Below are 12487 nucleotides of genomic sequence, written 5' to 3' on the forward strand. Positions count from 1 at the left end.
AGGGACAGATTTATGTACGATTGTTGATAAGTTCTGAGCTATACTTAGGAAGCCCTCATATCAACATAATCTCCCCTCACGTTGATATACGTTTGCCAAGGCAGTTGACCTGTTGACCGTAATTCATCATAGTTTCGTGTAACGTTTTGCTGTCAAAACATCGACAGTAGCGTCATGGGGAGTTCAGGTTATACATTTCTCCATGTTTGGGAATGAATAAAACTATGAGGCAATATCAGAAACAATACGCGGTAGAGTTCCATGATAGTTATTGCACTAGTGCATTGTCCTGACGGAAGATTGCATCGTTCAAATTTTTCCTTTTCTCTGTAGCAACATTTCAACGAATGATTGCCTCAAAGATACAGCAAAATATGCTCTGTGTAGTGTCAGCCCTGTTTCCACCATATAATCCACCATCGTCTCCTCCTCGGCATCCCAGCTGATGGGACAGATTTCCTTGTCTTCAATGTTACTGGTGGTGTCAAATGTTTCCTCTATTATGTCAGATGTTTCATGCAGTTACAAATCGTTGCAAGTATCTTTCTGGGCAAACATTTTCGTCAGAGGCTTTGGTACCCATCAAGCTTTTGCTTTCTTCATTATCAAGCTTTCTAGGGCAAAAGAAAAAAGGCATTCCTGGAATATGGCTGTTGACACTCATTGCAATGTTGTAGATTCTCTGAATTATTATTCTGTTGATACTCAGGCGGCATGCCTTCTTGGACAGCGGATCATCTCCCTGTGACTTTGTCCAGTATTCTTGTGGATGTACATCGCTGTCATCATGTAGTGTCGACAACGGATGATCGTGAAATAATAAATGAAGATGATAGTTTCAGCACGGTTGGTTCCAAGGTTTGCCTCAGATTCATCATCATTCGTGTGTATGATTTTTCTTTGAAGCATACCTTGTTAAAGCAGTACAATCTTCTAAAATCTCCTCCACAAACAAGGGGAAATGACGCCGTCGGGACGCGATGACTTATGAAAACACCCAGGTGCGCCGGATCTGACCATCCGATCAACGTAGCCGACTCTTGCATGTTTTGTGTAATGTTTTCGCGTCTCTGAAGAAATCTGATCTCCTTAAGGGTAAAGTCCTCAAAGAAATATAAAGACCCTTTGAGTCCACAGCGTCTGGAGAGATACGTATCTCCCTGAGCAGACTGTACCCGAAGTGTAACATTCTACACGAAATATAGACTTTCTGAGAATACAGTCTCCCTAACAAATGAGGATCTGCCTAAGGGAAAAGTCATAAAGTCTCCGGAGGTATGAAGATTAGCGTAATCAGGAACGACTCGAGTCGATCATCCGGAAGCTTTTCATCTGGGCAGAGGTAATGACTAAAGGTACAACCAAAGATTAGTTAAACATATTTTGTATTTTCAAACTCTAGAAAAGCATAGTCCATGATTGGAAATATCTTACGTATGTGTATTGAATTTCCGGGGATGTTTTTTCAGGTAGTTTTACGGATCTGCGATGTTTTATTGATAGGTGTTACCGAAAATGAGCAATATGTTCTGATTTCTCTTCATGTTATCCCACCAAGAATGTGTGTATCCAAAATTGCCTTGGTATGTGTGTAAAATATATCTCACATTACTATGACGGATATGATAGCACTGTACACGACACGCCATAAACTCATAATTAGTTTCAGTGTGAAATTAAAGGTGTCATATTACCAGCTGCATTGTATTGGACTGGGGAGAACATCGCATTATATAAGAAGGAACAGTTTGTGATTCAAATGCTTTGCCCAGAAGCTGGTATGATCGCGTGACAAATATATATCTTCCGCGTTTAAGGCGAGGCAACATTATATATGACATAACATCTTCCTCTCACACATAATCTTCTTTTTGCACGTACCCTCACTCTGACATTCTCATACATTACACATTCTAAAACAAAAGCGTATCCTTATCGTGGCCTATTTTCCATTTTCAAAAACATTCCAGACTCTTTTACTTTATCATATGTAATGTGGCAATGGCAGCGAATGATCACTCTCGAAAATCGGCCGGAATGCATTGACTACTGATGAGCCCTTCCATATCAAGCACATAAACATTACTATTAGGAACTACAGTTCTAAGTGCCGTTAAACACAACTCAACTAGTTAGACTCACACATGTCCTAAGCACACATCTCAACTCTTACACATATCCTCACACTCACAAACATCCTCAACCTGGCATTTTCTCATTCTTGAGGGATTCTCATCCTCAAAAACGTTTGTATTGTCACAGTCAGTCACTTTAATTTCATACCCATTCTCGCCCTCACACTTGTTCACATGTTCTCGCGTAATGCCACGCTTGCCTTCTCACCTTCGCAAACATTCTAAGTTTCGGACACAGTTTCACCGTCACAAAACCTCACACATTCAACCTTCACACACATTTTCGCATCCTCGTGCATTTTAAACCCACATTCTCATTCCCATACAAGTTATCATTCTCACATACATCACAGGCAAACTGTAGCGCAAATGGGTTGCGCAGCATAGAGAAAATGGCCAGTCTTCTTCAAACATATTTCACATGAGTAATTGCTCAACATGGGGTTGGAAATGTGAGAGCACAACCCGGTGAAGAAATGGGTGTATACTTTCGATGGTGGCGCTATTTTATTTTCACATGAAAAATATTTTTCGAACCGAAGCGAGGAAAGTACGTTGACAACCTTTGCTCGCTTCGGTCGCATATAAGAAGACTTGTCATATTCTATGCTGCGCAACCCCATTTGCGCTACAATTTGCCTGTGCATACACTCATTCCTCGCATATATGTTCTTATTCATACACATTCATATCTTGACGTGTATTCTCACCTTCTCGCGATTTCTTACTCTGACACGAACAAGCATTTCAACATTTCTGCTCATTCCCGCTCACCCCAGCCTCCATTGTCGCCTTCGCCTACTAATTAGTGGCCATTCAATCTCGACCACACCTTTAGGAAGCTGATGTTTTCAAAGTGGCTGATTACTCGATCTCGACCTGTGTTTCTGCTGTGGAAGTAAGGCATTGTGTGAAAACACCTGCTCTGACAGATCATTGTTAAGCCGTCGCGATTGGTGTATGTGTCTGGTCGCAAGCTGTTGAAGGGTTTTACGCACGTGCAGTTATGAAACTGACTGTAATTAAAATAACTTGACGCAATTTCTCACCAATTTCATTTTCTACTCGAGAATATCTGTAAGTGAACGTTATGCTGATTTTGAGCCCGGGTATGGACGGGTTTGCTTTGTTTTAACCATTATCTAAAAGTAGTTGGAATGTGTAAAAAAATACTGATGTTATTATCCTTGGAAAAGCCCAGCATCTTTACCATCGGGGTGGTGGGGTAGACTGGTGGTTAAAGCGTTCGCTCGTCACGCCAAAGACCCACATTCCCTCCACATAAGTGCAATGTCTGAAGCCCGTTTATGTTGCCTCCCGCCGTGATGTAGCTGGAATATTCCTAACAGAGGCGTGAAACGAAAGTCGCTCCCTCACTCTTTACCATCGGGTATCCTCAAAATGACAAATCAGAACTGATGTTCATGTTTCACTTATTTCGTCAGGGACATCGTCACCGTGTACATCAGGGCATGTGGGAACTACAATATACCATATAGTCTCTGACAGCACAAGACAAGGCAATAGCGTAGCTGTGATGTTATGTACCAACTGTGACTCGCTCCCTTTCGCTGTCGTGAACCTTAAGCTTCACCTGAACCAGTCACGCTCAGTTACTGTAATGTCGACAAACGCCCCTTTGGCGGAGCTTATTTCAAGGTTGATTTAACAATAGATACCAAAGCTCTAGATACTTTTTCCAATAACGTGTCTATCCCATTAGCCCTAGCCCTTATCCCGTGGCATTCTGTCTTATAGAAGAGCAGTACCTACTCGATCGAAATGTATTTTATGGGTAAAATTTATATTCATATCTGTCAGAATTTCAAGCAGGTGCGTGCTCCAAGATACCCAGACGCCCGTTAAATGGCTAGTGACAAACCTCGATAACCCGTCAGAGTAATCCACATTGAACTTAACCAATAACAGAACTGCAAGGGCGAGGTTGATTTGACAGAAGCAATTACCTCCCTTATCATGATGGGAAGAAGGCTGAAATTTCCTGTGCTGTTCAGGTTAGAGATTGAGTGGCTCGTTTAGTGGAGCATTCAAACAGTATATCTGGTAAGACCCCCAGTATCGGACTAATGCTATTACAGTCTCCGTCGGACACAGCTGTATTCGTTGTAGGATTGTGGTGTAGGGCACTGAGTGGTCATGTCACAAATGAACCCAGACAGTTCTACTTTGTGATTCCTGATGTCTGTATGGGTATTGGTGGATATAAATCATGGATCTGTTTTCCTGATGTGAGTATAACTAACATACGTTGGTGGATGTTCGTTCATGATAGACACCGGTCACTGTTACGTCGGTATTGTTAATTATTCAGACTGTTATGCAACGCAATGCGTCGTTAGCAACGGCTTGGACTACTGGTGTCTGATGGACACAACATGTTAGTTTTACTAAATATTTCATTAGCACAACGCCATTCCTTAAAGTACAACTATAGTGTCTCCTAAACAAATATCAACAAAGAGATATTATGTTATTCATCAACTGAAGTCCCTCAGATGATTAATTATGTTAAAGTTATATATTTAAACATTTTTACTTTTATTTCCCCCGCCATTTACACAACGTTTAACGTCACCGTAACAACGAAATGTAGTATGATGTTTGACACAATCTACAACTAGTTTGTCGTTGGTCGCATGTATCATATATGATGCATACCTTTTGTATGAGTTGTCACTGACGTCGATTGTTGATGATGTATGGATTGGTTACTGACTAGTTCACTGCTGAACCCCAACAGACACCGATTGTATGGAGTTTTAACAGACACCGATTGTATGGAGTTTTAACAAACACCGACTGTATGAGTTTTAACAGACACCGACTGTGAGAACTGACGACGACTGCTGATGGTTTATGGAGTTGTCACTGACGGCGATTCTGTATACACCATCACATTGAAGAACTACACTCACTGTAAGTAAATGCAGGTAGAAGGATACATTTATATGTATATATCGTCAACATTCGTACATGTTCGGGAACTCACCAAAGGCCTCACCGCATAACTCGTTTCAAACGTACAAATAGTTTGTCCAGTTGTTACAGTGAAATTGACTGATAACGTTCAGTCAGCCACTGAGGCCAGTGCATTTGTTGGTATTCGTGCGTATACTGATTTCACTGAAAGCAAGCAGACAACATGTTTGATGAAATATAAAGTTTAGGGCACCGAAGAAATAGACAAACCGTAACCTGTTGATATGACCGATGAACAACAACTCATTATATTGCACATATGCAGATTTCTTGCATTACATAGCTACCTATTTGATACACCCGCCCATCTGGTGTGAATGTTTTGGTGGAAGGAAACGATATCACAAATATATCGTTATGGAATCTGGCCCAGTCAAATCAATGGTTGATATTACGAGCAGAATCTGGACATCAGATAGAAGTATCACTGCTAGGGACCTAGTCCTCCTCGGGGTTCCGCGGGGTATTTGTATGGTCCTATAAACTTACACTTCCAGATTATATATCTAAGATGTATATGTTGTAAGCTTATGCTGTATTTCTCAATTAGGCTTAAAGCCGCTGACTGCTAACAACCTACAGTGAGTGAAGTACTGAGAATAACGATACCCGTACATGGTCAGTAAGTCATTTTTGTCTTATATTTTGAAAATCACATAATCTGTGATTTGGGCTGTCAATAATTGCAATTGCAATGTTTATGAGGATGAAGTAATGAGTAGTCTTTAAAATCTGCTGTAAATCAGCTATAAGAACCACTGTCGCTATGAAACAATATTTACACATCGAGGTCATGGATACAATGTCTAATTCTTGATTATTACTTAATTATTCATACCAGAACACTTGTGACTTATCATTTAACATATCATGATAAGCCATGTCCCCTAAAATCAATTGTTACAGAAAGAGGGAAACATAATATAACTGGGTGCATATCCGAACATTCACATTCACACAAGTACACAAGCATACACAAATACACACAAATGCACACACATACAAACACACAGACACTAAGTACACAAGCACACACACACTACAAAGGCATGTACGCACGCACGCACGCACGCACACACGCACACACGCACACACGCACACACGCACACATACACACTACACTCGCCGCCATTTATATTCGATAGTGTTAGGGTTTAGATTTAGGCTGTACGCCATATACTGAGTTGACACCCCAGCAAGATGCTGGCATTGCGTCCAGCAATGACTCGTGACAGAGTTCTACATTCAGTATAGTGACCTTGGGTCAACTGCATTGCGTTAAATAATTCAAGGGCATTGCGTCTGCTTTGAGAAAGGTCACATCATCTGTATGTAGATATTGCACTAAAGGGAAAGTAACATTTCGTGGACATAGAGCCTAAAATACTGTTAATGGGCCTCGCCTGGATGTGCTTAACTGGTAAAACGGCTGCGCATATGCTCATGTTAATAAGCACTAACTGCCCGGGGGGCAGTACTACGTGTGTGTACTGGCATAACTCCTTGTTGAAATTACCACGAGTCTTTGATGGACACGTTAGGGTAACATAGCAGAGCATAGTATATACAGTTCATCACAAAACCAGTGAATACTGTCAGGTATTCTATTGACATTCGAGTTTGATCACGGTTATTCGCTGCATTGGCTTTATCCACAATTGAGTCCAAATGAAATGAATTGTTTTTACATTACTTGGGTGGAAGTAGTCAATGGACTGACTTTATGTGGCATGCTGAATTATCAGTGAATTTGAAGGAACAACGGTCGCCGCCGTTTTGAGCTAATACATCTGTTTAAACTTATATTCGATAGTGATGGTTTAAACATTTTTATGCAAATGTCCAATGTATCGACTCTCAGTTTACCTTCATTTCCTGTGACCTCGTGGCATTATGTGATATTTCTCGTTTAAGTTCTCGATACGTTTCTCAGTCACAACGACTTGGTATATACTTTGGAACTTGATATATAAATTATTCTTTATAACAATAAACGACACACATCTAGCAATATTCGTCTGTCCAACAACAATGCCATCGACATATACAGATGTAGTTATGTACAGACAAACTGTGTTTGTGAAAATTAATGTACACGTGTTAATTTCCCCGTCAAGCCCTGACCTCGCCGACACCTCTGTCAGTCCGATGTCTATCCTGTCGTCTCTTATGACATAACACTCTCTCGAGACCCAATCCACGCCCTATAGGATGCTTCCAATGATATATGCGATGTTTGACCAATGTTCAAGCTCGTGTATAAACTATTGACATTGTCAGTCATAACTGTAGTTTAAATATTTGGTCTACAAGGTACTTGTTGACAATAAAGATTTGTGTCTCAGTGTCTTCACATGAGAATGAGACGTGCTCTCCAGTTATCTTTAAATTACAATTTGTGCAATGTCTTTGTCCAAGATTTCCCTATATTTGACAATTAAATAATCATATTGTTTTTGAGTACGTATACGATAGGTATGTCGATATTAATGTGCAAAAATATATTCCAAATTTTAGCATACGTTCATGTCAACGGTGGCATAATATATGATATTATACGCTCACAATGACTACGGTTCTATCTTTCATTTAAATATTGCAATATTTTAATCAGTGTGTTATAGCAATAAGGCCTTATGTTTATAGGTGAACGTTTCAGATATGTTTCATGTGGAACTAAATTTGAAAAAGTCCATTCCATGTGTGGCCTACCGCAAAAGGCCTTCGTTCAGTTATTGTGTTCAACATGTTCAGTCCGCAGTAAAAGGGTACCCGACAGGTGATACGTTGTTGATTAACGGGCAAGATTGGAAGGAATATCAAGGATATAAAGAATGTTGTTGAAATGCACAGTGATGATTTAAACCACCCGAGAGTGTGCTTTTCAGTATTAATCGGTTTTTTGTAATAGGTTTACTGAAGTGTCTGGTGTAACATTGTAAAACAGGAATATATTATCTCTGTTGAGGAGCATTCTGTGTGATTATAGCAACATGTTCAACCCGTTGTGCAGTGTGTGAAGTTGTCGAGGTCACTGCAAAGTCGAACGTAGGTACAAATCTCTGTATTATTCCACGATTAAGGCCACGGACGTCTGTAAATCTGCATTAGCGGGTTAATCCAGGGGGACCTACGTAGAAACAAGGATTATATTCCCCTACTGGTTACATTCTGTTAATCTCTCAGCCACTTGCTTTGAAGCGAACCTCAACTGTTCCCGACTGCACATAGCTAATTTATGATCATACTCAATAGTACACGAAAGCCACATTCTCACATGGCCTTGCAGAAACGTGTCATAAGGATATCATGGAACATGCCCATGTACCACTGGAAGGAGTGAGGGGATTTATAATTGATTCTGTGGCATTATGACCAGGTAGTTTGATTCAAGGGTTTTATAGGCTTTTCTCTCAGCCGCTTTTTTTCAAGTTTCTATCTATGATCGCATTTTTAACTGTTTCTACGATACTATTAATTCCGTGCAGTAAGGTACCATGTCATTCATTCTTATTGGTCCAACCGTTATTATAGATATAATGGTAATCATTATAATACTGTTGATATCTGTTTTGCAAACTATTGGTTCTGTTTACGTTTGCTGGTGTAGGGATTGTCAATATGAACCCGCCTCGTATGATTCAAGCCATTTTGAATTGCGACTAACTTAATATGTTGGATGGCTTCGTATTCTCTATGTCTGCGTTTTCCAACTTGAATATTTCAGGATTCAGGTCAGGAGTGAACCGATGGTCATGATTAGTCCTGAGATCATTAAAATATTTATACGTCCATCAAATACACAGTTCCCTTCAGAAATGTCTTAATTAAATGTTTCTGTCATTTTCCTCCACAGATTCTGACCTTAGCAGATGCCTGTGGTGATGTCCATTCTAGGCTGACGTCCTAGGGGGAGATCAAACCCTTGAGCACAGTCTCCTATGTCCATCCGTCTGTCCGTCCACAGACCCGAGTTGACCATGCCTGTCCTCACTGAGTCCTCCCAAAGACCAGCCTGCATGCCCGGATCTAAGGACGAATGCTTCCTGCCACGAATCTCACAACGAGGCTCCTGCTCTGACTCCGACTCTGTTGTTGAATGCAGAAGAGGAGCAATTGCCCGAGTTCCGCCCAGTGCTACTACATCTGTGTCCAGTAGTCCAGTGAAACTACCAGCCATATCTGGGAAGGCCAAGTCCAATAGTGTTTCCAGTCTTTCCAATGGGATGTCTCCAACTCGGAGAGAGGATCAGAGATCCAATCTGTGCCGTTCTCCGAGCTGTCCCTCCAACCTGGGATTCTGGTACGATCGCGACGGAGATACTGAGACACCAACTCCGGTTGACCACGGTTATTCATACCCAGTCTCTCAAATTTCGAAAAGAGATTCTGGAGATTTGAAGTTACCGAACATCAAAGATCGGAATTCAATGTGTAGTGGGGCGAGCCAGATCACTGTCCGGAGTCTGGCCACTCAGAGAAGTCCGACAAAGTTGAACCGAGATATCAGTCCACACACTTGTAGACGAGACACGTCCGTATCTCTCTCTCTCAATCGGGACGTCACAAAGGACTTACCCACTCCTCGAGCTGAAAACGTCCTTGACAGTCAAAGGTCAAACACCCAAAGTGCACTTTTGCTTCCCATTCGGAATTCGGAATCCAGGTTGTCTCTCAAAGGCAAAAAGAAAAAGAAGAAAAAACAAGATTCTCGTCAGAACACCGATATCAGTATTAACTCCGAGAACACTCTAGTTGGATCGGGGGCTTCCGAGAATTTCGAACAAATGAAAACCAAGATGGAAGCCATTGATGCTCGCGGATATTTTTCCGACGCAGAGGAATCGGGGATGAGTGACGAACGATTCATTACCAAAGTCAAGGAAGAGAACCATGTATCAAAAGGAAAGGATGGTGTTGTCAAAGTCAACAAGCGTCATAAGCTAAAGAAAAGGATGACGGATAACAACTTGTACTTTGAGCGAGAGTTAACGCAGGTGAATGCGTGACTTCAGTACTTGCAATGATCAACCTATTCAAGGACAAAGGTGTTTGCTCAAATATGTACATGTGTATATATGGCTTTAAGAGTCAGTTCACGACGTGGCGGCTGTACAAAGATAACTTTAAATGTGTTTTAAAATCAAACGTTTTCGAGAAAGTGCTTCTGTTCTATATTGTTTACCTCAATGTAGAAGATTATCAAATATGAGAAACGCGCGTTTCTTTGCTCATAACAAGGCTGTGATAGATCCAGATATTTGTACATAGGGATGATGTTACGATCGATGTACTTTGTCATTTGTTCCGTACTGTAGAGAAAATGAATAAAATGTTACACGTGTATTACATTGCTCAGTATGTGTGAAATGTGTGCTATTTATAACAGAGCAACTGGTACTGTGTAATTCATTTAATTCATAATCCAGTACCCACACTCAGCTAAGCTGCAGAATGATTCAGTAATGGATGTTTGGTTGGCTTAATGGTACCAAGCGTTCACACGAAACGCCTACATCATTGTGGAGTATTGTTGGTGTCTCCCTTAATGATACCACGCTCAGTCACTCATAACATTTCAGTCAAGACATGATGTCAGAACTAATTTAGAGCACCGATAGGGTAGTTACCAATAGAAAGTTACATAATAAAGCCTTAAAACATAAAAAAAAATCAAATTTATGTTGTGTTTTGTCGGACGTAAGGACATGACGTATTTACAACAATTGTAAACCCACGTTGGTTTGTTATTGTATTCCTGTCGGACCAGAAGTATCTTTGTTTAAGACAGATAAAGATTAATGGTGAATCTTTTTTATGATGAGTATTGCTGTAATAATCAAAGCAAAGTTAATGTTTGTGGCTGAGTAAGACGAATATAGAAGATAAATAAGTAAGACGTAAACCTTTGAAGAAACCCGCAAGGCGACTTTGATAACTGTGAAATGATACTCACGTGCCAAAATGGTTCCATCCTAAGGATTATTAATTTCATTCGAAAACACTTTAGATGCTGTTGAAGTTTATTTTATTTCTTCATGCAAAGTAAGTTCTCTGTGCATGTTTTACCTTGCTGCAATAGTCCAGCAACATGTTTCTCTCAAAGGAACAATATCACGCAAGACTGAGTCCAGTATGATTATAATTCTATAATAAAGGTTATCTATTGTAAAAGTATTTTTCATGTATTTTGCAGTACGAAACTAATATGTTTTAAGGTATTCTGTTCAAATAAAACGAGCACGTTTTATGTGTACCTTACAATAGCCAAGATGCAAGAGTGTTGTCTCTATTATATCTTTATACCATCATATAAACGTTTTGATTTTAGCTTTTGCCTCCGCCATGTTGCCTTGTCAAGCAGTTCTCTTTTCTTTTGATTTTAAAAGATGCCTTTATTCGTTTGAGGGTGTTTTGTGTAAATCACTAGTTTCGCAATGGTATCATTTTAAAAAGTCAGCCACGTCATATCGTATCATCATAAACATGTTCTGAGTTGCCACATGTATGTAACTATTTTGCAATTCCGTCCAGTATATGTTTGTGATCTCACGACCAATTTGCTATATATTATGTGTTATTCTATTTTGCTGAAGTATGTAAATAACTTATGTTTTATCGGAGAGATTTGCAATGCCCTTACAATTCCGTCCAAGGACTTTGATTAAAGTATGCTCCGTCCGGTATCATGTGTATTGCCATCATTGGTTTGCGTCTGTGTTGTGTGTTTCTATTTGACCCTGTTAAGTCTGTCATCGTGTATGCACCCCATCCCTCAACCAATAAAGTACAATTGTATACTTTGAGTAGTCATGTGTTTTGTACATTTACCAATGTTGTATTTCAAATGTATTTTCGTTGTTTTGAAAACAACGTCAACAAATGTTGGCATATGTTATTATCAGAAGAATGCCTTAAAATAGTTGTCCCATGTGAATTTGAAAACAGATGTAATGGCGGCCTAACAATAACAGATTATCCTACAGACAACGTAGTGTTTATCTTGTAAAAAAAAGGTAATGATTAGACGATATCAAACCATGCAAAGAGTCACTAAGCCTTTGGTCGCCAATTACGTAGAACATACAGTGTTGGGGACCTATTTTAACCCGAAGATCCAACAGTTTTGCTTCAAAGACGAGGCGAAATATGTTTGATAAGAGAGTTATACGAAATGGTTCAACTTCACTCAGCGAGACATGCATGCCGCTCAATGATGTTTGAGTTAATCCCCCAATTACCGTGACATTGTATGAATGTCATTTTCACAGAACCAGTTAAAGTGTTTCTAGACATTTCAGCCAATACACTGCTTTTCCCACAGAATGGGGTATAGACGACATTAATTACGG

General features: G+C 40.0%; 1 protein-coding gene across 2 annotated transcripts in view; it reads left to right on the top strand.

Annotated features, from left to right (window-relative positions):
* LOC137294608 (uncharacterized) overlaps window positions 1-11935 on the top strand; it is a 35819-nt gene extending 23884 nt beyond the window's left edge. Inside the window, exons 1-2 of one of the 2 annotated variants that reach the window (XM_067825666.1) lie at window positions 4319-4384; window positions 8992-11935. In XM_067825666.1, the coding sequence (XP_067681767.1) occupies window positions 9077-10144 (1068 nt within the window). In that variant the 5' untranslated portion in view covers window positions 4319-4384; window positions 8992-9076 and the 3' untranslated portion in view covers window positions 10145-11935. Of the gene's footprint in view, window positions 1-4318; window positions 4385-8991 lie in introns of those variants that run through there. The other variant, XM_067825665.1, reaches the window with a different exon arrangement.
* The last annotated feature ends 552 nt before the right edge of the window (window positions 11936-12487 follow it).

The sequence above is a fragment of the Haliotis asinina genome, chromosome 8, assembly GCF_037392515.1.
Source record: "Haliotis asinina isolate JCU_RB_2024 chromosome 8, JCU_Hal_asi_v2, whole genome shotgun sequence".
Taxonomy (NCBI): Eukaryota; Metazoa; Mollusca; class Gastropoda; order Lepetellida; family Haliotidae; genus Haliotis; species Haliotis asinina.